Consider the following 26,850-nt stretch of genomic DNA (forward strand, 5'->3'; position numbering starts at 1 on the left):
CATCTGGCACCAGTTGTTCTTATAGTTGAACTATTCTTCTGTTACCCTTTCCTCAGTGGAAAAGAGAATGACTGCTCACTATTTAAGCCGTACAGGTACTCATGTCCACCCTTTCTGAAAGTCTTGGATGGGTTGCGATGCTACTCCTTAAATCTTCCCTGGCTTCCCAAGGCTGCTTCAATGCCTTCTTTTTATTTTATTTCTTTAAAGATTTAAATGAAATGGTGTAGTGTAAATAACTTGATACACAGTGAAAGTGTTAGTCGCCCAGTTGTGTCCAACTCTTTGCACCCCGTGGACTATAGCCCGCCAGGCTCCTCTGTCCATGGAATTCTCCAGGCAAGAATACTGGAGTGAGTTGCCATTCCCTTCTCCAGGAGATCGTCCCCACCCAGCAACTGAACCCAGGTCTCCTGCATTGCAGGCGGATTCTTTACCGTCTGAGCCACCAGGGAAGCCCTGGATACACAGTATATGCTCCCTAAATATTAGCTTCCTTCTAAGTTTTAGATCACGGTTCTATTCTGCAGTGGGATGATGTGGTCAGAAGACCTGATTCGTCCCAGTTGATGTTTCAGCACCTCCCTGAGGTGCAGCAGCAGCATCTGGAACTACCTCTCCGCCCACAAGTCCTCGTATTGAAGGGACTTTCTTTCGAGGGCCTGCAGCCTTATGGCCATGGGAGCTCTTTGATAACAGAGCCTGTGAACTGTGGACACTGCAGAGAGCACATACTCATTCACCACGAGATGAGCGGTGGTAGATAAAACAAATCCTGGAGATAGCCGCACAAGGGTTAGGGTCCCCCTTGACCTTAAAGTGGTGTTTTCAATAAATCAGGAAGAGGTGAATTCAGACCATCCCACCTCCAGAGGATTTTGTGAATATTAGCTAATGGGACAACTGGTTGCCTGGTTTTGTTCAGACTCACACACAGAAAAATCTGGGACTTATGGCTTCCAAGAAAGAGTCTGGCAATTCAAGACTTTAAATCAGGAATCTAATTTGGAGTTACAAAAGAAGATATGTTTTTCTTTTACGGGCCCCAAATTTAGGTATTCTGACACAAACAGATTGAGAGGCAATTAATTTACATCTCTCTTAAAATTTAATAATATTCAAACAGCAGTTTCCTCATTCCCTCTTTTGGCTCATAGGAATTTTTCCTCTCCTCTTCACCCCTTATGAAACATGGCCATTATCATATAAATCTGTTTGGAGAGAACTAATAAAAATGAAAATGATTTAGATGTGGAAAATGGATTCTTTGGAATAGACATACGTGGTCACTTAAATATGTATTTGAACCCTTGAGTTTCTTGTTTATGCTTGATCTTTTATTTCAGAGTCCCTACCAATGTTTCTGGGGTTCATGCTTCCTCAGAGTTATTTATATATGCCTACTATTCAAATACTATGTCAACTTGGCCAAGCCACTGAAGTTATTCTTACAGATTTTAAAAATATGCATCAATGTGAATTAATAAGTGATATCTCCAAGAATATTTTGCAGACTTTCAATGAGACAGGTTACATTGTAAATATGGACGGCAGGATTTACTTTCATCAAAAGGCTAAGCATGGGTTATCAAGCTTTTGCTAATATGTGTGTATAAATGCACATGTATTTGAGTGTGTGTGTCTGAATCTGTGTGTTTGTGTGTGTGAGACTGTGTGTGTTTGTGTGTATCTGACTGTGAGTGTGTAGAGATTATGTGCATATGTGAGTGTGTCACACACAGTCACGTACATGGCCAGGAGAATGATGGACACACGGCTTTTGTGAATTTATGAGACCGTCTCTGATCATGATACCAGTCCTGATTATAATTGGGTTAACCAGTTTGTATTTCAAGTAGCATTTTGAAAAGCTTTGCTCATTAATTAAGCTGGCATTCCATAAAGTGTAATTTTCAGGACTTTTAAAAAACTAGACAGTAAAGGTGTTTGGTGGAGACTGTCTAAGACCCTTAATGACAGAGGTTATCTACTATGCAGGCTCATTACACTCAGACAGAGGAATCCAGGTGGCTCTTTGATGTTATCAGACCTCAAATTATCTGCAAGGACAGCTTGGAGAGTCCTCACATGATGGCATCACATCTTGTATATCAGTGGTGAGATTCCGTACCTGGAGCATGTCCTGTCAGCAACCACAAAACCTACTCAGAAGGTAAGAGACAGGGTGTCACAGCCTCCTTATCGCCAGACTAATTAGATAAAGTCTCCTTGGATGTGTTCAAAGATTAGACAGAGTTTTGAACTATATATCTATAAAGATATATATACTATATATCTTTAGAGTAATTGATCAGAAGACCAGGAAAATAAAATGTATTATGAAATGATACAAATGATGAAGAGATGGTATCTAAATATACTGTACACCTCACTTTGTACTGGGCACGAAATCTCATCTCATTTTTTTTTTAACATTATCTCATTGCTCAGTCTCCCTAGGAAAGAGAAAATGGAGGCTGCAAGAGATTAAACAGTTTGCTCAAACTGATGCAGCTAGGATGTGTCAGAGCTGGAAGGTGGACCCAGGTCTTTGTGACCCCCAGACACCGCCTGCTCCTTTCTGCCCTGCACCCTTGCTCTCCCCTACTCTCTGCCCATGATGGTGGGAAGATTATCATGGCTTCCATCAGTGCCAGAGTTTTGGGGAGGTGACAGCAGATGAATTTATGAAGGAAGTTTGCACTGAAAGTGTAGCAAAGCTGACTGTGCGGAGCCTCTGCCTTCAGGCAGTGTGTGGAGACTAACGATGGGACCACAGCCATTCTGAGAGGGGCAGGCACTGTTCTGGGAATAAGGAGGCAGAGCCCTACACCCCCTCTCCCTGAGGCTCACCCTACCATGCCCAAACTGTGTTGGCTTAGCAGCACCTCTTCCACATTGTCTTCAACTCTTCGCTCTCTGTGAATATGACTATGGGCTACTGTTGGTCTCTTTTTACAACTTCTTCTCAACAAATCATATTCATCCTGAGTTCAAGGCCCATCTCCTTCAGGAAACAGGTCCTGGTAAACCACTCTGAGCTGGGTTAGCTTCCTCCTTTATAGTTTCCATTCTATTATCATGGACTCTATTTGCCCACTAATTGTATATGCCAGCGACAACACTAGTTCATTTATTTAATCTCCACAATACTCATTCATTCATTCATGGAATATTTAGTAAGCATCTACTAAGTCTCAAGAGAAGAAGGCACTGGCAACCTACTGCAGTACTCTTGCCTGGAAAATCCCATGGACAGAGGAGCCTGGTGGGCTGCAGTCCATGGGGTCGAGAAGAGTCAGACACGACTAAGAGACTTCACTTTCCCTTTTCACTTTCATGCACTGGAGAGGGAAATGGCGACCCACTCCAGTGTTCTTGCCTGAAGAATCCCAGGGACGGGGGAGCCTGGTGGGCTGCCATCTATGGGGTCGCACAGAATCGGGCACGACTGAAGCGACTTAGCAGCAGCAGCAGCAGCAGCAGCAAATCTCAAGAACTGGCCTATACTCCAGGGACACAGGGTTATTTAACAAATACAGATTTGTTCTCATGGGCTTTACAAGGGAGAGGTAAGTTAACCAAACATTCCCAGAAATATATAAATACAGATAAGTGCTTTGAAGAAAAGAAATATGGTGTCATGAGAGTATATCATAGAGGATCTCACCCAGGTTGCACCAAGGAAGACTTGAGATCTAGTGGGTGCATAATAGTCAGTGGAAGAGGGTGTGTGTGTGTGATGGTGGTGGTGGTGGTGGGTGAGTAGAAGGGTGGGAGGAACAGAGGGCAGCCGTTAAAAAGACTTCATTTGAATCAGTTCTGATGAGATGGATGAAACTGGAGCCGATTATACAGAGTGAAGTAAACCAGAAAGAAAAACACCAATACAGTATACTAACACATATATATGGAATTTAGAAAGATGGCAATGACGACCCTGTATGCAAGACAGGAAAAAAGACACAGCTGTGTATAACGGACTTTTGGACTCAGAGGGAGAGGGAGAGGGTGGGATGATTTGGCAGAATGGCATTCTATCATGTATACTATCATGTAAGAATTGAATCGCCAGTCTATGTCTGACACAGGATACAGCATGCTTGGGGCTGGTGCATGGGGATGACCCACAGAGATGTTATGGGGAGGGAGGTGGGAGGGGGGTTCATGTTTGGGAACACATGTAAGAATTAAAGATTTTAAAATTAAAAAAATAAAAAACTATTAAAAAAAAACCCCCTAATCCACTTATAAATTGAAAAAAAAAAAAAAGAAAAGAAAATTTCTTTGGCAAGAGTTGAAAGTGAGTGTAAAAGTCGCTTAGTTGTGTCCGACTCTTTCTGAGATCCCATGGACTATACAGTCCATGGAATTCTCCAGGCCAGAATACTGGAGTGGGTAGCCTTTCCATTCTGCAGGGGATCTTCCCAACCCAGGGACTGAACCCAGGTCTCCCGCATTGCAGGCAGATTCTTTACCAGTTGAGCCACAAGGGAAGCATGGTCCTTTGGGGGAACAAATGATGGAGCAGAGAGGCAAGGAGGACAGTGGTGCCAGAAAAGCAGAGAAGTCACCAGGGTGAGAGAAGCCACCAGATGTCTGTAAATATTCTGGTCTAGACCCAAGGGAAGTGGGAGGGCATTAGACAGTTCTAAACACACTTGTGTGTCATGAGCAGACCTAAGGCAGGCGCAGTGATTCTCTTTGTGAGTGTATTATAAAAGCAGAAGCTTGATGGCTTGTGGAACCGTCTCAGGCTTCATGGGGGTCACACAGCTAGTGAGCGGCTTGGCTAGAGCTTAAATCCAGGTCAAGTGATGCCCACACTTTTTATTCTTAAATATTCAGTGAATCCATGTTATATGTCATTCTCTTTCTCCCTCATTTTTTATGTCTGCAAAGGAAGCATCTACCTCTGGCATATGAACAGAACTGACTGGAATTAACACTGTTAAACTCCTACTATGCTATTTTATTTAATGACAACCATCCTATAACGGCTTCCCTTGTAGCTCAGTTGGTAAAGAATCTGTCTGCAATGCAGGGGACCCGGGTTCGATTCCTGGGTCAGGAAGATCCCCTGGAGAAGGAAATGGCAACTGACTCCAGTATTCTTGCCTGGAGAATCCCATGGACAGAGGAGCCTGGTGGGCTACAGTCCATGGGGTTAAAAGAGTTGGACATGATTTAGCAACTCAACCACCACCATCCTACAAGGGCAGGCCTTATTATCTCTACTTTCAAGATGAGAAGACAGAGGTTCAGAAAGTTAGGTAAGATGCCCTATTGTCAGCAAACAGAGGAGCAGGGACGGGACATGAATCCATTCTGTTTGACTCCAAAGTTTAGACGATCCCAGGACACTGGGCTGTCTTTGCAGCATCCTTTCCAACCAAAGTAAATGGGAAGGGAGGAATGGGGTGAGGGGGTGTAAGACTAGACACAGAGACCAGGTGGATCCCACAGCAATCCAGGGAGTGGTGAAGGTGGGGCTGGATAAAGCAGATCTGAGGCAAAGAGAACCAGTAGGAACTGAACATTGAATGCATTTTGGGCATGGGGTAAAAGAAAACCTCAGGTGGCTGGCTTGAGGCCTGGGCAGATGGTGACATCATTCACCCTGGGGACAGGTTTGTGCAGGGGAGGACAGAGGTCCTGGGTGCCAGGCACTCCTGGGGTAGGCATGGAGGAGACCCTGGAGGTTTGGAGAGAGGTCTGGACTGCTGGCTGTTGGCAGAAAAAGCTTTCTTATTATTGAGCAGATATATAGCAAACTCTGGCTGAAGTGATGGTCCATCTGCTTTGATCTGTGACTGTTGGCTTTGCCAGTTGGACCTCCTTTGTCCTCAAGCTCATGCCCTCAACATTCCCTCCACTCTTGTATCCTTTGTTTTCTTTCCTGAGGATAATCTCCAGCATGCCCGCTGGGTCAGAAGGAAGGTGGATGAAAATAGAGTTTTGTTAAAAGGATTTTTACTACCTCATGGTTTAAGGAGAAAAAGATAATTTACGAAGCCCTAGTTCATTCAAGGAATGATACTAAATCCCCAAAGCATTGCCTTACACATTCTAAATCAGAGCTTGGCTTCTAAAATGGGAACCTACAATCTCTTAGCAAAGAAAAAAAAAGTTAAGTATGATTTATCACTTCAATCTTGCAGTCTATGCAATGCAGACATTTCATTCCTGGGAATGAATAGTCCTGTTTGCCTGGGAGCAGAGTGTAAACGTTTGATTCGTGACCAGACAACTTGACTTTTAATGGCCTGCAACCGACTAACATAAGCACAAAAACGTACGACCACCACCAGGCAGTTAAAACTTCACTCCTGAGTCATATTTCTCTGGAGCTATTATTTCCATCTAATAAGTTCAGGACAATTTTCTAAGATAAAGCTGTGGGACCTGCACAATGGGGTGTCGTTAAATTTTTAATTCTAGACACTCAAATGATAATCTCTAGAAGAACCCAATATACTGTTCTTTGCAAAGTAAATATAGGTCCTCCTTGTCTTCATCAGCAAGATAGTTAACATGGACTGTCAGTTGAGGGCAAGGGACCACACCAGTAACAAATCCTAGGTAGGTTCTGACTGGCAGGGTTTGCTGTACCTTGATAGAATGGGGCTTCACCTGACAAACACCATCTCATTCTGCTGTACCTAACCAGGCTGTTTAGGTAACATTTACAACTCCAGCCAGTGAGTTCAGCATAGTGAGTTTTCCTCAAGGATGGAGAAAATTCAGATGTACAAGAACCTAATTGTCTGAACGAATCTAAGGAGGTAGGAACCAAGCCTGAACTCTGCCTGGGAAAAGCCCGAGAATCAGCTGGAAGCAGACCACAGATGAACTATGAAAGCTGACCTTGGGTGTGAGCTAGGGGAGCTGCCAGGCTTCGGCCGTCACCCACATCTGCTACGGGGCCCACTGGGCGTTGTACCAGGAAGGGCGGCTGAGCGATCCAGGTTGACCCCAGTGGCAAATGGGACCAGGAAACAGGGTCTAGATGGAGGCTTTTGATAGTTCTTTTCTCTTCAGGGACTTTGGAGAAAGTGGCAGAGGAGAAAGCTGATTTCACTGAGGAGGAACCATGTTCAGGCAAAAGCCAGAGGAGTCACACCAGGGAAATGGACAGACCTGAGATGTGAAAAGGACTTCCCAGGTGGCGTTAGCGATAAAGAACCCGCCTGCCAATGCAGGAGATGTCAGAGATGAGTTTGATGCCTGGGGTCGGGGAAGATCCCCTGGAGAAGGGAATGGCAACTCAATCCAGCATTCTTGCCTGGAGAATCCCATGGAAGAGGAGCCTGGTGGGCTACGGTCCCTAGGGTCTCAAAGAGTCAGACACAACTGAAGTGACTTAGCGCACGTGAGATGTGGGAAAGCTCAGAGAGCTCCAGGGTGCAGACAAAGGGTTCCAGAGCCTTCTGCAGGGTGGACCAGTGACACAGCACGTGGACAGTGGAGTCCACCGTAAAATGGAGGCTGTTTTCCTAATGCTCTGACATATAAATGGTTTTCTGTGCTAGTTTTTCTCTCCATGCTCTTCAGAAGAGGAAAGAACCCATCTCTAAGGGCCCGTGTGGCTGCAAAAGCAGCCCCTCGTATCCTGCTCCAGGGCTGGAAAATACCAAGTGCTTGTCTTGAGAGCGCTTGAGGCTTGGGTCACGAATAGAGGGAAGGAGTGAAGTCTTTTCTTTGAGACAAGCTGGGGAACACGGCATTACATAGACTGTACTGATGGCCAGTTTCTGAGTATCTACCGTTACTGTGCTATATACTTTATGAACCTTATTCACTTTATCCTCACAAATGCCTTAAGGGGAAAAGGTCATTTTTATCCTTTTATCAGTAAGGAAACCTGGGAAACACGATGTTTGTACATTGCTTAAAATCGCACAGCAAGGAGGATGTGGACACAGTACGGACTCCAGCCACACTACCCCTGAAACATGAGACTGTGTTCCAGAGAAAGGTTTAGATCTCATGAGCGCCCTGAGGCTCACCTGTCTCTCTCTTTCAGTGACCATGAGGTGGGATGGTTCTGAAACAGAAGAACCTCTAGGTGCGAGCCAGGGGGAGCAACCAGTCTCTGGCAGGGATAAATAGAGTTTTAGCCTGATTTGTCAGTCAGTGTTAATTTGGGCAGCAAGTACATTTTTGGTTCCCTATTAGACCCCACAGGATGCCAAGTGCATCTGATGCTCAGCCTTCATGAAAACTCCCGGTAGCAGCTCTACTGATGATGTACTAACCACGCTTCTCAAGGTGTGGTCCCTGGGAAGCAGCGTCAGCACCACCTGCAGACCAGTTAGAAACTCGGATTTTCAAGCCCCACCCAAGATGCGCTGACTCATGCTGAGTCAGAAACTTCCAGAAAAAGGCCCAGCAATCTGCATCAACCGGCCCCGCACACGCACATTTGAGAATCACTGCTCTAAGGCCCTTGGACGCAGCGCACATTAAATTATTTTCACATTGAATTATTTTCACTGACTTTAAATCTTTCATTCTTCTTCTTCCTTTAAAAATATTTTTACCTCATTTCCAAATCTTCATTCTCTTGTGGTACAAATTTGTACAAGGCAACATAGGTGTTCATCGGTAATGGGTCTTTGGAAAGAGGTCCCTGAAAGAGAAATATAAAAGAAAAATGAGAGGAGGAAGGAGGCAGAAATGGAGCAAAGGAAGAAGACAGGAAATGGAGAAGTTGAATGTAATTCTAGCATAATCTTTCGCGTTAAAATACCTAACCATTATTATTTTGTTCTGAACATAGGTTTATTTTTAATTTCCTAGCTGAGTTTGATTTCCTTACAAACTACTTGAAAGCACTTATGTGGAACGTTTTGTCAGAAATACTACAGTTTTCTTCAAATCACTTTTTTCCTTTGATTTAGTTGTTCATGAAAGGTGATGCAGACTTGAGTCCAAGCAAGAGAATATTCTCTCTATAGAGAGGGGGCAGGTGGCGAGTAGTAAACAGCTTCTATTCCCTAAAATGGACAATTTTGTATCTAGTATATCAAAGGGATCTGGGTGTATTCGTCCAGAAATAAGTTCATTCATGCTGTGGAAAAATGAAAAATGTTCGCCTGAGGCTGATTTGATTTGTTACGGTATCACCATCCACTGACTATGAAACTGCAATAACGATAATAAAAGCTACCCTTTTTGGATAGCTTGCTATGTGAGAGGCATGATGGTATATGGATTAGCATATGCAAAGCTAACAACAGCCCTGTGAGGTCGATTTTATTGTGTCCCTAATTTGTAAACTATATAAGAGTTTTACAGGTATTATATAAACATAAGCTGTTATTAACTACACAAATATTATAGCTACATAATTGTTTCTGCTTTATAATATACATGACAAATTAAAATTATACAACATGTAATATTTATAGTGTATTATTTTACATGTATGCAGATATATAATGTATAACTACACACTTAAAGATATAATAATATAATGAATAGATGCCATATCTAGAAAACATAAACAAAAGCTGCACATAACTATATTCTTTCTGTGATTCAGTTTGCTGCCCAAAGCTCAAGTACTTTATGCAGTATTATTCCATCCTAATGATATATGTAAATTAACATAAAATATAATACTTAAAAGTTGAAAGTGAAGTTGCTCAGTCGTGTCCGACTCTTTGTGACCCTATGGACTGTAGCCCACCAGGCTCCTCCGTCCATGGGATTCTCCAGGCAAGAGTACTGGAGTGGGGTGCCATTTCCTTCTCCAAGGAATCATCCTGACCCAGGGATGGAACCCAGGTCTCCTGCATCGCAGGCAGACGCTCTAACCTCTGAGCCACCAGGGAAGCCCACTATGAAATATAGTCATAATATATAATTTACATACTGTGGGGCACATATCAGCTTGTAGGTAGCACACATAACAGAAACAAAAGCACCCAGTAGAATATTTATCCTCTGTACCTTGGGTGCATTGGTATTTGTTTCGCTCAGGGCTGCCTATGCTATATACACCATGGTACCTTATTCTCTAAAAGTGCTAGTCTGGGCCCCACTAAATTGATTTCATGACCCACTTGGGGGGTGACCCACAGAATAATCTAAGGACCCTGTCTGGCCAGCCTTCTGAGATGTCCATAAATACCTGGTGGTTTATGTTCTTTGCTTGGTCTCTGAAATCGTCGGTGCCATTTTCTGGATACGTGAACACTGAAAGAGACCAGAAAAAGGAGGAGATTTATGAGCCCAGTCACCACATTTGGGAAACACACTTGAAAGACGTAGCTTTATTTATTCCCTGTACCACAGTTTCCTTTCCTTATCCTCAGCGACCCAGCTCGCGTGTCATGCTCCATCTGTTGCCCTCTGCACCCCCTGCAGGGTCCGCACCACACTCTCTGCACAGCCACACCCTCGTCCACGCCTCCGGGCCAGCACACATCCTCCTGCATTGCTTGGCCTCATTTGGCAGTGCCCTTCTCAGGAGCAGAAACCATGTCATTCATCTTTGTTAAATGTATCCAGTCGTTTGTTAAGGGGAGGGTAGCGACTTCACTTTCACTTTTCACTTTCATGCACTGGAGAAGGAAATGGCAAGCCACTCCAGTGTTCTTGCCTGGAGAATCTTAGGGACGGGGGAGCCTGGTGGGCTGTGGGGTCACAGAGAGTCAGACACGACTGAAGCAACTTAACAGCAGCAGCAGCAGCAGCAGCAGCAGCAGGGTAGGTCAGGTATGGCACAATTAAACTGTATTTGAATACACTTTTCTAAATACCAGACTCTTTGATCTCTATTCAATATCTTCATGCTAGTTTCCTGATGATCTCTGTATTCTACTTGCAGATTAGAGTTTCAAGCTTCAAAATACTTCCTCGATCTCTTATTTGGCAGTGCACTGGGGGCTATTTTTGAGAAAAAAAATTAAACAGTGGTTTCTCATTTAGTATGTTCTTAAAATACATAATTCTCTACCTTTTGCATTTTAGCAGCCATTCTGTGACCTTTGATGAAGAAAAAGATGGGTAGGAGTTGTCACTGTCTACACACACAGCTGTGGAAGGTCCCTGATGGGTTGATGGGTATTGGGGGGCTCTGCCTTAGCTAGTTCAACCATCTAACCCAGGAGACCAACATCATGTATCTTTCTTAAACAAAAATAAAAGATGGCACATGTTTCCAAGTCTATACGATAGGGCCCATAGGGTTGAAATCAATCTACCTTGTAGAAGCTTTGATAATCAAAAATAATACATTGCTGTTTTAGTCTTCCCTTTGGGTCTCCTTCAGAGGGTCAAGGAAACCAGCAGAGGAAGAGAAACACATCACAGAAAGCTCTGTACCCTCTGTCAGTTAGCCCTGACAGTCTCCACTGTCCTGCAAATGGACTCAGTAACCGTGATGAAGGAGACACACTTCCGAACAAGAGCCCCTGTAAATGTACCAATGCTCAGTAAACACCTGTTGTCCATGGTTTATGGTTCCAGGGATCTTCCCTGGTGGCTCAGACGGTAAAGCATCTGCCTACAATGCGGGAGACCTGGGTTCAATCCCTGGGTCGGGAAGATCCCCTGGAGAAGGAAATGGCAACCCACTCCAGTATTCTTGCCTGGAGAATCCCATGGACGGAGGAACCTGGCTAGGCTACAGTCCATGGGGTCGCAGAGATTCAGACATGACTGAGCGACTTCACTCACTCACTATGGTTCCAGAGCCTGTAGACGCAGCTCCATTATCCCTAGGAAGTCAATATGCAGTCACGGGAGGAGCTCCGCTTTGTAGGCAAATGGAAAATGAAGGGCTGATGCTTACAGACCTTGTCTGTCTGAATATTTGGCTATGCAACTTCCTGGTTTAAGAAGAGTAGAGACCAGCAATACTTTTCTCTGTTTTAAGTGATTACTTGAAATCTTGGCATAATACTTGATTCTATAAATATAAAACTGGACACATTTAACGAATACTGAGTAGTTGAATGGAAACAACAAGACCGTCTTCTTAGAAAATTATTGATTGAAACTAAAATTGAGACTACACAAGATGCATGTGCAATATTCAGTTTGATTTTACAGTTTTGTAATTTCAAGTTATCTTAGCTTTTCATGGACTATCCATTAGCCATCACAACAATGTGCATCATTTTTTGAACTATGCTGAACATTATTTGAAGTGACTCCAAATGTGTTTTAAGTCAAATGGTTACAGGCAGAAATGGAACACTGCAAAAATGATTTTTTAAAAAACCCATTCCTTCTGGCTATTTCTAAGATGTTGATTTGAGGGGAAAGGTATAAAGAAAGGTATAAAGAATATTTTTTGGGGTACTATTTTACCAAAATAATGTGTCAGATGCTTTTTTATGTTTGGTACTTTCAATTCATTTTATGAAAAATAATTTGGCTGTTGATGGAAACATACACAATCTGTGTTAATTCTACAGGGATGTTTTCTAATGCTACAGATGCAAAATCAACCTTCAGTTTTTGCTAGTTCCCCTATAGCTTTCTTCTCTTCCTTTTCTACGTTCTGTCTTTCTCTTTTACTTCGCAGTCCTGGGAGGCCCATGTCTCCAACAAGCTGATGGTGTGGACTTTCAGCTTTAACCTGATCATGTACAAGTGACATTATCAGCTTATTGACACTGACTCACCTTGTATCCCTGGAATAAATTCAACGTGGCAATTATGCACTGCCTTTCTAAAATACATTACTGGATTCAGTGTACTGAGGTGATTTTGTTTCAGATTTCTGCACCCATATTCAAGAGGGGGATGAGCCAGCGATTTTCTTTCTCATGCTGTATTCCTTTGGTTTTGAGGTCAGTATTATACCAGCCCCATAAACTAAGTCAGAGAATGCTGCTGGCTGGCACTATCTGTTGTCCTGAAAGAGCTTAGCTAATCTGGAAATTTTATCTTCCTTAAATGTTTGGTCACGTTTACTTATAAAGTTGTCTGGGCCTGGCATTTTTGTTGTGAAAAAACTTAACATATTGATTCTGTTTCTATCATAATTGGAAGCCAAGTCAAGTTCTCTAATTACTGATTCCTCTTGAGTCATACTTTGGTCACTGATAACTTTCTTGGCAGCTATCCATTTGAAGTTTTAAATCTGCTGGTGTGAAGTTGGTCGTAAGATGCTTTCCGGTCAACCTTTGTTGACATTCCTCCTTTTAAAATTATTACTTTTGTTTCATCTTTCTCTCTTACTCTTGAAATTATCAATTGTAAATTCTACTTTTTTAAAGAACGGTTTTTAGAATTTACTGAGCTACCTGTGTCGCATAATAATTCCTTGTCTTTATTACTGTTTCCTTACCTATTCTTTTTCCTTTTACTGACTTCTTCTCTTTTTTAATTTCTTTTTTTACCGACTTCTTGAATATGATGCTTAGATGATTACTTTTCAGCTTTAATTTTTTAATGGAATAATTTTAGAGCTAAATACTCTAGGCACAACTTTAGCTGCATCCCACAAGTTGTGATAGGGATGTGTTCTTAAAAATTATTTATTTATGGTTGTGTTGGGTCTTCTTTGCTGCATGAAGGCTTTCTCTAGTTGCAGCAAGTGGGGGCTAATCTCTAGTTGTGGTTCACAGGTTTCTGGTAGCAATGGCTTGTCTTTTTGCGGAGCAATGCCTCTAAGGCACGCAGACACCAGTATTTTGTGGTGTGTGGGCTCAGTAGATGCAGCTCAAGGGATCTAGAGCTTGGGCTCAGTAGTTTTGGCTCACGGGCTTAGCTGCTCCACAGCATATGGGATCTTCCAAGATCAGGGATCAAACCCGTGTCTCCTGCATTGGCAGGCAGATTCTTAACCACTGGACCACTAGGGAAGTCCGGTAGTGTTTTCATTATTGTTTAGTTTTAAATATATTTCAATTTTCATTATGAATTCTTTGACATATCAGCTTTCAAAAAGTATGTCTTTAATTTCCTAAAGTGTGGGTTTTCCTAGTTATAATTTGGATATTCGTTTCTATCTTGTTTGCATTGTAGTTAGAAAGATGTGTTCTATATCATATTAATTCTGTGAAATTTGTGAAGTGTGCATTATAGTCTAGTAGGTAAGCAATAGTTCCATGTGTTCTTAGAAAGAATGTGAATTCCTCATTTGTTAGATGAAGCATTCTTTTTAATTTTAATTTTTTACTATTTTTAATTGAAGTACAGCTGGTTTATAATGCTGTGCTAGTCTCAGGCGTACAGCCAGGTGATTTAGGACACATATGTATGTATGTGTGCTGTGCCGATTTGCTTTAGCCATGTCCAACATTTTGCTACCCTATGGACAGTAGCCTGCCAGGCTCCTCTGTCCATGGGATTCTCTAGGCAAGAATACTGGAGTGGGTTGCCATGTCCTCCTCCAGGGGATCTTTCCGACCCAGGGATCAAACCCATGTCTCTTACGACTTCTACATTGACAGGCAGGTTCTTTACGACCAGCGCCGCCTGGGAAGCCACTTTGTAATATATTAATATATTCATTCTTTTGGAGTGTTCTTTTAAAGTTAAATGCAGAGTGAAGTAAGCCAGAAAGAAAACACCAATACAGTATACTAACGCATATATATGGAATTTAGAAAGATGGTAATGATAACTCTATATGCAAGACAGCAAAAGAGACACAGATGTGTACAACAGTCTTTTGGACACTGTGGGAGAGGGCAAGGGTGGGATGATTTGGGAGAATGGCATTGAAACATGTAAATTATCATGTGTGAAATGAATTGCCAGTCCAGGATCGATGCATGAGACAGGGTGCTCGGGGCTGGTGCACTGGGATGACCCTGAGGGATGGGATGGGGAGGGAGGTGGGAGGGGGTTTCAGGATGGTGAACAGATGTATACCCATGGCTGATTCATGTCAGTGTATGGCAAAACCACTACAATATTGTAAAGTAATTAGCCTCCAATTAAAATAAATAAATTTATATTAAAAAAAGAAATCAAGAGAGAAAAAAAGTTAGTTAGGTTAGGATAGTCAAGTACGTCCTCAGATCCTCCATGTCTATACTGAATCTCTTTGTCTATCTGATTTGCCAATGACCAAGAGGTGTGTTAAAATCTCTGATTATGAAGTGCAATGCCAATTTCCTAATAGTTCTGTCAATTACTCCTTTACTTTTTGTCATCTTGAGGCTATGTATTAGATAGATGCTTCACACTTTGCTTATGACCTTGCTTCCAGGGGACATTCGGCAGTTAAGGCAAAAGCAAAGACCAATCATTCTGCCCCTGTCAATTTCGGAGGCACCAAGGAATAATGTTGAAAACAACAACCAGAAATCCGCAGACCTGCCCAAGAGATTCATAACATAAGACAGAAAGCAGAGACTATATTTTTATCAGTAAAGAGATGAATATGAATTGTACTTCTTCTGAGGTGGCCTTGGAAATATTCTTCAAGAATTTTGACACAACACCTGGCTGGCAGAAATAATACCTGTGTGCCCTGTGTACTTTTCAGAACGCACATGAAGCAAGTAATACAGAACAGGAAGCTCTCCTTGCCAAAACTGTGAGAAGGTGAGTGGGAACTTGGGCTCTATGTAAGCAAAGTGTTTTCTCTATGTTGTTTCTCAAACTGCACAGGCAGTGCATTAGATCCAAATCAAAGGAACATGTTTTGAAGCAAACTGCTGCATAATTACTCACCCTCGCTTCTAAGAGGGCATGTGAAGAAAGCTACCGCTGATCAAAGGAATATTTGATAGATCTCTAAAGCGTTTTAGAGGTTTACCCTTTGCTAAGCTCTTTCAACAGATTTCTTTGAATAAGACTGTGAAAATGCCCCTTAATGGGAAAAAGAGACAGCAGATAATCAACTTGTGTTCTTGGGTGTATTACTCAGTGTCTCAATTTCCTTAATCTAACTGGTATTTGTTGTGTATGTATGTCTATGTATCCTTGGGTGTGTATGTTGGAGGAGAGGGTGTTGGACTAAATGGTCTCTGATCTTGCTTCTCAAATGTTAACAAAAATGTGAACCACAGAGTCATCTGCAAATTCTGATTTTGCAGGGCTGGGGCAGCCTGAGAGTCTGCACTTCTCATGGGCTCTCAGGTTCTGCCCAGGTTGCTGGTCCATGGGCCACACGTGAAGTAGTGAGGCTCCCGATTGTATCTTCGACACTCTGTGACCTTATAATGACTTCAGTAATAGCAATAGTGCTTCAGGGTGATGATCCTTAAATACGGCTGTTCATAATCTAAAACTCTAAGAAGACTCCCTTTAACAAAAAATAATGTATGGTTGTGCTGTCTTTGCTGCTGCATGCAGGCTTTCTCTAACTGTAGCAAGCGGGGCTGCTCTTCATGGCTGTGCATGGGCTCCTCATTGCTGTGGCTTCTCTTGTTGTGGCACATGGGCCCTACAGAGCTCGGGCTACAGCAGCTGCAGCACATGGGCTCCGGAACACGAGCTCAGTGGCTGTGGCGCATGGCTTAGTTGCTCCATGGCGTGTGGGATCTTCCTGGACCAGGGATTGAACCCATGTTCCCTGCATTGACTGGACTACCAGGGAAGTCCCTAGAAGACCACTTTTTGAGTAAAGAAATCCCCAGGGCAAATAGAGACCTCATCTACTGAGGAATGGCTGACAGCATCCATCAAGCTGGTTCAGGCTGGTGGAGGCAGAGAGGGAAGTGGTGGGCACAGGCTGGGTGTGATTCTGAAGACCAGCATATAAAATCTGCCAACAGACTGGACAGGAGGTGTGAGAAGAAGAGTGTCAAGGATGATACCAAAAGCCTTGGCCTGATAATCTAGCAGAATGACTTTCCTACAAGTGAGTAGGAACAATGAAGAAGAGCCAATTTCAGTGGGTGGGTGGCTGGGTGGGAAGGCAAGTGAGGGACTCAAGAGTCCGCTTGGGTGCGTTAGCTTGAAGATGCCTATCCTCCATTCACGTGGCCATGTCCAGTAGGATACAGGCATCAGAGGCAGCCAAGAGGCCTAATGCTAGGAATGAAGCTTCCGAGTCTTCAGTGAATGGGTAGTATTTACATTCATTATCTCATTTAAAGATCACGAGGCTTTATGGATTTGGTGTTATTAGCATCGTCATTTTAGAGGTGAAGCGACTAAAGCAGAGAGAGGTGAGGTCTCTTGAAGGCCACATGATCACTAGTGAAGCCCAGCCTTCACTTTCAGAGCAGGCAGGGGCCCAGGGCCAAACACATCCAGTGCAGTTAGTAATGAGAGGCCACCTGTGGTTTGGCGAGAAGTATCTGGGGCAGGTGTCAGTTGCTCAGTCGTGTCCAATTCTTTGTGTCCAGCTCTCAGGCTCCTCTGTCCATGGGATTCTCCAGGCAAGAATACTGGAGTGGGTTGCCATTTCCTTCTCCAGGGGATCTTCCTAACCCAGGGACTGAACCCGGGTCTCTTGCATTGTAGGCAGATTCTTCACTGTTTGAGCCACCAGGGGAGCCCACTGTCAGGGGCAGGAGATGGGCAGAATCAGACTCAGGGGAAGACCAGCTGACCAGACCTGAAGCACTGAGATGCAGCTCTGGCTTATACTCGAGCCTCTGGTGAATTTGGTCCTGAGATTCTGATGAACTCCAGGGCTGCTGTCCCAAATTCAGTTGCTGGATCTGCAGTGCTGGACAGACCTAGGCTGGGTGCGTGCAGGGTTATGGCTCTGCCTCGAGGGCCCCAGCAGCTGGCGTTCTCTGGTCTGTCTCCCTCACGGCACTGCTAAGTGCTCCCTGGGTATCTGCATGGATCCCAAAGTACAGTTTTCCCCATGTGATGCCAAGGCTTCTTACTCTAGCGGTGTGCTTTAGCAGCCTATTTACAGGCTTGGCAACAGGGGCACCCTGATGGATGCTGACAGTTATTTAGGAAGGAGGGTCATCACAGAGGCACAGTCCTAACTGGAGAAGAGACATAAGTGAATTCCTAGAGCTAAAGAAGTGGAAATGGTACCTCATTGTATGACAGCTGCTGACAAGGCAGCTACAGGGTATTTGATGTAGAAGTTCTGTTTCCAGTCTGGAAAAGGCAGGGACAACCAGGCAAGTAGAAAATCTGTCCAAGGCAGCATTCTCCAGTGCTTCCCACATGGGGATTAGAGCTGTGAGGGGTAACTTCTGCCAGGAGAAGGCATTCAGCCCAAAGTAACAACACAGGTCAGGGCCTGCAACATTGCTGGGTTATGAATGACCTGAGCACAGCTCTGTGACATATGTAGTTTTGCTGGTGGTAGAAAACACTTCATAATTTTTTTTTTTGATAAATGAGAGGAAGTTAAGTAGTTGTTGACATCAAAGAGGCTCATCAAGATTCAAGTATTAGGTGCTGGTTATGTTTCTTTAAGCTAAGAGGAGATTCTTTCTCAATGTTAGCAAGCGGTAGCATGTAGTTAGTATTTAACAAGTATTCTAGGAATTATTTTTAAAAGGGCTTATGCTATTAGAAAACTAAATGATATTAATATAGAATATCTGTCTTGATTGTGCAGATCAGTTTTTGAATCTTAGTCATCTCTGCTGTGGAGGAGCCCAGGGGAGGCCCACACTCCTCAGCACCACCCCTCACTTGAGCAGGCACATCACTGTGAGTACTTCTGATGTTTTCTCTCTGGATGCCCTGTTCATCCAGTGTAGGTCAGTGGGGGAAGTGACATGTTAACAAAAAGCTCTGGAAGGACCTCCATGTCCTTATAGCATGAGAACTCAGGAGCCAGAGCTCAGGGAATGTTATAACTGAATTCCTGAAATCCACCAAAATTTATCTGTTCCCTTCCATATTATCAAACACTGTCCAGTCTGAATTCCAGAGGTGGCCGAGAAAGAGGGGCCTGGAGGTCACGTGAGCCTGTCCGCTGACCTGGATGATGGATGAGATTCCCGTTTGCACTGGACGGTGGTGCCTGATCCCCGACTTACCACTGTTGCTCCGCTTCCGCAGGTCATACCCGTCTCCTGGCCCATCAGCCTCTTCGGGAACCTCCACGAGATCTGAAGTCTTGAAAAGAGAGTATAGCAGTGAATGAGCAATGTCATTTCAGTGACTCAGTGAGTAGAGACTGTGATACCAGTAGAGGAACTAAGGTGGAATTTGCAAGATACTGTCTTAAGCATCTCATCATTGCTCTCTTGTCTGTTTGGCTAACTTCTGAGAGGCTGTGGACTCCCTCTTGGGCACTGTCCCTTCCTCCTGGTGTCTGGGGCAGGCTCAGGGGCTGGCACAAGAAAGATGCTCAGTGACAGGTGAATGAGTGCCTACATGCACTGGCCACAATTAGTCTGCTTCCCAGGAACAGACGACAGACAGAAATCAGAATTCCTGCCCACATCCTGTTACTTAAAATGTTCAGTAGAACTATAGCTCTTTCTAGGTGAGTGCTGAACATTAATTCTGGAGAACAAGATGCACTTTTGAGGTTGCATTGCTTAGGTACGAGTTAAAGCCTGTTTCCATTGCTGCAAAAAGTAATTGTTTCAGTAACATCAATACTTTTTCTGCCCTTTCTTATGTATAGGAAGAGTTATAGTCATTGTGGGGCTTCCCTGGTGGCTCAGACGGTAAAGAATCTGCCTGCAGTGTGGGAGACCTGGGTTTGATCCCTGGGTCGGGAAGATCCCCTGCAGGAGGAAATGGTTACTCACCCCAGTATTCTCACGTGGAGAATCCCTTGGACAGAGAAGCCTGGCAGGCTAGAGTCCATGGGGTCACAAAGAGTTGGGCATGACTGGGAGACTAACGCTTTCACTTTTTTTTCCTATAGTCATTATTTAGGTTCCAGAAATAACAACAACAATAATAAAGCAGCACTCTAAATAGCTAATTGTAACCAGTCATCTATCGCGTGCTGTTTTTACGTCCTTTATATCAATCGTCTCATTTATGCTTCACAATAATTCTATGATAAACCTATTTTTCAGATAGGGATCTGAAGCCCAGAGAGAACTAAGCTTGAGGGCTCAGAGTTCCTAAGTGGTAGAGCAGGGGTTAGACCTCTGGCATTGTCTCCAGAGTCCATGCTCTTTTTTTAAAATAGAGTTGATCTACAATATTATGTTAGTTTCAGGTATATAACATAAAACGTCAGTATTTTCTGCAGATTATACTCCATTAAAGGTTATTTCAAGACAATGGTTATAATTCCCTGTGCTATACAGCATATCCTAACTGCCTGTCTACTTTGTAATTGTTTGTGTCTATCGATCCCATAGGCCTAATTTGCCCCTCTCCCCTTTGGGAACTATAAATTTGCTTTTATAATCTGTGAGTCTGTTTCTGTTTTGATGTACATTCATTTGTATTTTTTTTAGATTGCACATATAAGTTATATCATACAGCATTGGTGGTTCTCTGACTAATTTCAGTAAGCATAACATCCTCTAGATTCATCTCCTAAGCACTGGGAGATGCTTATTTTTGCTTATTTTCTTATTATTTTTTGGCCATAATACACGGCATGTGTGATCTTAGTTCTCCAACCAAGGATCAAACCTGCGCCCTCTGCAGTAGAAGCATGGAGTCCTAACCACTGAACCACCAAAAAAGCCCCTCACCTCTCTAAAAGAGGAATTCAGGGGACCTTAGAGGAGAGTCACATACTTTTAAAACAATTTACATCTTATTAGAGAGGAACGCGTCGGCCTTCCTAGCTCTTCTCATCAGCTCTAAAGTCCCATAATGCTGCCTTTCTGAGACTGATTTCTTGTTACAGTTTAGCTTTAAGATTTGTTTCAGCCATTCTTCCTTTCATGACACATCAGAAAGAAGAAAAAAGTAAATGTCACAGGTCTCTAAGTCACTTGGACCCTTCTCCTCTGAAGCTCACTGTTTCTGAACAAAAGTTGCCATTATGATGTTAATTTAATCTCACAAAACTGAAGGTCATTCCTAAATGAGCTAACCAACTCCTAGAAAGTTTTTGAATTTGGTTTCTGCTGGCTTTCCCAAAGCCATGAAGCTTTTTATATTCTACAGCGTTTGAAAGCACATGAGAGGAAACCTAATAATTTAGAAACAGCCAGGCAGCCACTTCCCGACAATGTAAAGCAAATGCCTCTATAGCCCTGGAAGAAAAGAAACCTTTGCTACGTGGGAATATGTTCCCTTCAGGACATAACAACACTGCCAGAATGGCAAGAGGCTGAAGTTCATTACTACTGACCCTGCAGGAAGGAAGCAAAGTCATTTTAAAGTAGCGATCAATTGTTTCTGTTTGCTTCCACCAAGGCAAGTTGGGCTCCAGGGAAAGAGTGAAGTGACAGATATTTAAGCACAATTTGATTTGTCTTTGTCTCCCTGCAGCTCTCAGAATGATGCCTTCACAGAACAAAATTCCAGGAAATATTTCCTGGTGGAACCAGTGCCAGGAAATATAAGCGGACCATGATGAACCAACAAGTTATTGACATACAGCAAATATGCTTTTTTGCCCCTAAAGCCAGTCTGTAGGGTCAAGACAGACACGAAAGGAGACTGGACATCTCTCAAATGCGCCTGTGATGTTCCTTCTGCTCCAAACACCAGTCACAAATGCAGGGATGATGTTCACTGCCTCCCGCCGAGTGCTCCCTGCGATGTCTCTGTGCTAAAACTAGCTAACCAACTAGTTAGTGGAGCTAGTTCTAGCAGAGCTCACAACTGCAGGAGTGGACATTGCTGCTGATGTGGCCAGGTCAGACCTATCTCTGAGGTGCCTTCTCTCTGCTACAGAGCTGCGTGGCACCTTGGGGCATTCACAGAAATTCTGGTTAGGACAGCCAGAGAGGACGATGATACCAGGTCACAGAAATGCACAGAACACTCATTTTTAGGTCAGTTCAAACGAAGGAGCATCCCTGGTGGCTCAGATGGTAGTAAAGAATCTGCCTGCAATTCAACCCCTGGGTGGGGAAGATCCCCTGGAGAAGGGCATGGCAACTCACTCCAGTATTCTTGCCTGGAGAATTCCATGGACAGAGGAGACTGGAGGGCTACAGTCTGTGGGGTCACAAAGGGTCAGACACGACTGAGTGACTTCACTACTATACTACTAAGCGTGGGAGAGGGGCTGGGGGGATGGTGATGTGTCCCATGGAGGCAAACACCCCATGCCTCCGGGGAGGGCAGTGTTTGTGCAAAAGAAATCAAAGGGTGGATCTTGCCTTAAAGAGAAAGGACTGAGGACATGTGAAAAAGGGCTGTATTCTTGAACTGGGACGTCGCTGGAAGGAGAACTGGACACAGCTGGGACATTCCAGCTTCTGCCCCTTGTCTGGGTTGAACCTTTCTACCTGTTGGCAGATACGCTGTCTAATGGAGGGAGGGGGAGAGGTACACGGGGCAGAGTCAGGATGGTGAGGCCAACAGTGTGGTCTCTGAGGATCTCCGGGGACCTGCCACAGGAAGTTACCCTTCAGTGCCCCAAGGCACTTGGAGGCCCCTCCGGAGGCTGCGTGACTCCCGCGGACGCCCCTCCTGAGGCGCTCTGAGCTGCTCCAGGTCTGCCCTGCCTGGGACCACGGCGGGTTGCGCGAGGGGGGGGGAGGCAATCACCGAGGTTCTGTGAGGCGAGTCGGAGCCGCTGCCTGAGCTGCTCTTCTTCGTCCTCTGGGCCAGCGAGGTGCCGAAGCGGAGGGTCTCATACACAGGGTCCACCTTATTGCCGCAGGCTGCGACAGAAGAGAGAGCTCGTCTGAGACAGCGTTTCCTCAAGTCACGGTCGGGGACACAGCCAACCACCGACCACACCTCCTGGGTTAACGACGCCAGAAGTAGGTTCTGCACAACGGACCCGCTCACCCCTGGGAGACCCCTGGGGAAGTGAGGCTTCCGTGGTCAAGTATCCTTGGGGATGTGCACCTCCCCCCCCATGACATGACGTGTGCTCCACCGCACTCAGCCGAACGTCCCCTGACTGGCTGGCTCTCCTCTTTGTTATCCATCGCCAGGGCTCCAATGCCAAGGTTCTTCCCAGAGACCGGCTTTATTTCCTCTAGTGAAAGGCTCTGCTTGCCAAGGTACAAAATCTCGTGACACAAAGCGGGCAGGAGGAGGCAAACGTTTGGAAAGAATGTCACATTACTAGGCCTCCTGAATGTCTAATTAAAAGCTTTCTAGTTCGTAAATTTCTAGGTTAAAACTTGTTCCCCTTGCCTCCACCAAAAGGCAAACATAAATGTAGAGATTTTCAGAAAGAAAGAAAACAGAAGAAAACTGAAAGATACTGCTGAAGAATATGTTCAAGCCAGAAATATCCGTAAGACATTATTTGTCTTCGTTAAAGAATAACTGATATTCAGTGAGTTCCTTCCACACATTGGTCTTATAATGTATCTCTGTTTATTTTCATATACAAAGAACTATGAAAAGCAGCCAGGGCTGTTCTCAGTGTATAGGGTCCAGCAGGCTGAGTTACTTGCTCAGATACACAGCTGGCCAGTGGGGGAGCTGGGCTCTGACCCAGGTCTCGGGGAAGCCATGATTCACCCTGCTTCCACTCTGCCATGGTGCTGAGAGCTGGCACAGCACGTCAGCAGCCTTTGGGACCTGGGTGTCTCTCAAGTTTCATCAGGGAAAGGAAAAAAAACTTCAGGGGAATTTGGTCCACCTTCAGCTTCCCCTCCAGCAAAACAAATGACCATAACCCAGTTATCCACCAAATAAATGCACTCAGCCCTGCCCCTGCCACCCCTGCACTGCTGCTGTGGCCCTGGGACCCTGGAGGAGAGCAGCCGTCAGCGTGGATGTTGCTGCTCAACCCCACTCAACCCAACAAGGTCTCAACTCACCAATGGGCATAACTTCTTTAATGCATCCAAACTGTTCATGAATGAGCAAGGGGGAGCTGTAGTAACGCCGAAACCCCTTTGGCTGGAGAGAGAGAATGGGAAAGAAAAGCGTTCAGTGTCACTGCTGAGATGGAGACAACCACTGGAGAACTCTAAAAATGAAACCAGTTGGTTTCTCTAGGGACGCCTCCCTGTTGCCCTTTAAGATGCTGACATGGCCTGTAATTTCTCCCTGGTGGGGGCGGGGAGGTACAGCTGTCAATAAGCAAGCTCACTCCCTCCAGAAAGCAGGCCCCCAGCCCTGCCCTCCCGTCCTGCCTCTCCTCTGCCCACTGCCTGCTCCCGCCTGCTTTCCGCTGGGCTCATTAGCCCCTAGGATACAAATGGACCCTCGTGCAGTATCTCACCATATGGTTTATTACACTCATTCAAAGGCCTGGGCATGGGCAAGCGGACCTCACAGGGAGACCTCAAGTCCCTTGTATGTCTGATGAGCTGTGTGTTCCAGATCCCGTTCTGTTTTCCTAACCTCTCATCCATGGTCTCTGCCCTGGCTTGTGGGAATCACTGTGGGAGGAGGAGGAGGAGGGGGGAGCAAGTGAGGCAGGGGTTTTGGAGAAGAGGATACTGCCAGTCAAGAGTACAGAGAGGAACTTACAGAGAGGAACTCTAAGAATCCTGATTTTTGTACCCCAGGGTCAAAAGGGAACTTCAGGGCCCTGCCCCTACAAGAATCCCAGAATCCTCTCCAACATTCCTGGCAAGCGTTCCTCTGGTGAACACTGCTGGGGACGTGGGTGGCAGGAACTCTCACTAACCTGGGACGGAGGACCTTAGTGACATTATCTCTGATTGTTAAGACGTGGAACCTACTGATCCGAGGTGCTTTCCCTGGAGCCGTAGAGGACAACAGAATTCTGTGTGACAGATCTTAAGTTTTTCTGAATCAGCTATCATGACCTAAGTATCTCTAGGGCAGACATTCTTGGTCCCTTCTAGTAACAGAATTCTTTGACCACCCCAGTATCAAATATTTTCAAAAGTGTTCTGGGTGGCTTTCTATCATTGTGTAGTACCAGCACGGAAGCCCACTCCTGAGATGGGACGATCAGCCAGCCCGGGCCAGGCCGAGGCTCCCTCTCTGGGTTTGGCCGTCACGATCCATGATAGTAGTGTAGATTTTTACTACTCCACTTCTGTGGGGTGGTTAATCTCCATCCCATTCTTGATATCCTCTGAGCTGTCAGCCCATTAAACTGGGACTGAGGAGGTTCCTGGGATGCTTGACTTTTACTTTCAAAACCTGGACAGTCCCGGGGTGTGGGACTTGGGTGCTAACACTGACAAAGTCCTGACCCGAGACAAGCTGTCCACTTTACTGAAGACCCGGAGTTTTTTCTACACACAGAACTTGCACCTCTTCAGTTGATAAAGCTCCTCCTTACTCAATCCTACTAGGAAGCCAGGCTGACCAGCCAGAGATCTGGGGTGGGGTGGGGGATGCTTCCTGGGGTCCAGTTCTCAGGGTGCTTCCAGGAAGAAGTTTGAATGGAGTGATTTCATGATTTCATCAGGCAGGCAAGTGCTCTGAGCAGGGTTCCAGGGTACACTCTGGGCATGAGCCCTTACCAGCTTGCCCATGCACCGCTGGGGTGCCACGCCATCCATGCACTTGTGGTGGATGCTCATCTTACAGGCCTTGCAGCGCAGTCCGTGCTTAGCATTTGTTCCTGTTGGATATATGGTGAGCTTTGGTTAGGACATGGGCCACACGGTAAAGCGTCTGTCTACAATGCGGGAGACCCGGGTTCAATCCCTGGGTTGGGAAGATCCCCTGGAGAAGGAAATGACAATCCACTCCAGTACTATTGCCTGGAAAATCCCATGGACAGAGGAGCCTGGTAGGCTACAGTCCATGGGATTGCAAAGAGTCGGACATGACTGAGAGACTTTACTTTCCACTTTCACTTTTGGTTAGGACACAAGGTACTTTCCCAGCTACTTGTATGAATTCTTTCCTGTGACTTATACAAAGCTTTCAAAATGGGCAAAATATTATGGTAAATTCTTTTACCTTCTTCCCTATTTTCTATGCAAAGTATCAGCTCTGGTTTCCCTCCACTCCTTTCCTATTCATTTCTCCGGGAAACCTCAATCTTCTCTGCTTTCATCTCTCATTCAGTTCAAACTCGCAAATCCCACTGTCTTGGCTCTTCCTATGGGTCACATTTCTGCTCTTTTATGTACCTCACTAGGTAGCCCAAGTCCAGACATTCTGTCCATTTACCTGAATTCCTATCACAGAGTCTGAACTCGTGGGCAAACTCTCTGGAAAATGCCCAATACAGGGGAACAGTGTGGTCTGTGTGAAATCAGGGCTGATGAGGCTCTGAGGTGGGCGAGAGAGGGCTCGACCAGACACCAGCGGTGGCCTGGGGGAGGAGGAAGGGCAGTGGGTGGCAATTAAACCACCTCTGCAGTGAGTCACTTAGTGTCCTGGGACAGAGTGCCATAGCACGGTGAGAAGGAAGAAGGCAGAGGAGGGGAGGACAGGAGAGAGGCACCCAGGGAACTGTGTCGCTGCACCAGGCCCATGGCAGCAGTGCTGGAGCGGCACAGGGAGGACAGACCGGCGCGCTGGATGTGGCAGCTTCAGGAAGATGGCGGTGGAGCTCATGTGTTGTTTTAGAAAGTGGCTAGAAGGAGACAAGGAGGGGATGTTAAAATGGGCTGTGTCGTGTCTCCACTGAGTCCAGGACAGAGGATACAGACGGCACAACAGGTGCGACCGACTCTGATTTATTAAAGGGAAATAGGTGCTTGGCTTCCAGGCGGGCCTTAGAACTTTGGTGCTGAAATGCACTTCACAGTTAAGTGACCGAGCAATTCAATCCTATCAGGAAAGAGGAAGGGAGGTGGGAGACTGGAGGGAGCACTGTTTGGGCATTAAGAGTTTCATCCCTAAAACGATCCTTCTCTACATAATGAGAAGAACGTGGTGTTTTCTTCTCAGTCTCCTCCTACTGAGAGGGGTTTGGAGGAGATTTGGATGTAGGGCTGTGGCCACATCCTTGGGAGAGTGTAAAGGTGAGAGATATGGGTGACCAGTGCTCCTGGCAGC

The 26,850-nt window shown here is 45.1% G+C and overlaps 1 protein-coding gene across 2 annotated transcripts in view; it reads right to left on the reverse strand.

Annotated features, from left to right (window-relative positions):
* STAC (SH3 and cysteine rich domain) overlaps positions 1 to 26,850 on the reverse strand; it is a 114,922-nt gene that overhangs the window by 20,663 nt on the left and 67,409 nt on the right. For both annotated transcript variants that reach the window (XM_052646396.1, XM_052646405.1), the window contains exons 3-8: positions 25,359 to 25,459; positions 23,730 to 23,811; positions 22,495 to 22,610; positions 18,885 to 18,963; positions 10,139 to 10,203; positions 8,544 to 8,632 (exon numbers count right to left, since the gene is read on the reverse strand). In XM_052646396.1, the coding sequence (XP_052502356.1) occupies positions 8,544 to 8,632; positions 10,139 to 10,203; positions 18,885 to 18,963; positions 22,495 to 22,610; positions 23,730 to 23,811; positions 25,359 to 25,459 (532 nt within the window). The remainder of the gene's footprint in view (positions 1 to 8,543; positions 8,633 to 10,138; positions 10,204 to 18,884; positions 18,964 to 22,494; positions 22,611 to 23,729; positions 23,812 to 25,358; positions 25,460 to 26,850) is intronic.

Source organism: Budorcas taxicolor, chromosome 1 (genome assembly GCF_023091745.1).
Source record: "Budorcas taxicolor isolate Tak-1 chromosome 1, Takin1.1, whole genome shotgun sequence".
Taxonomy (NCBI): domain Eukaryota; kingdom Metazoa; phylum Chordata; class Mammalia; order Artiodactyla; family Bovidae; genus Budorcas; species Budorcas taxicolor.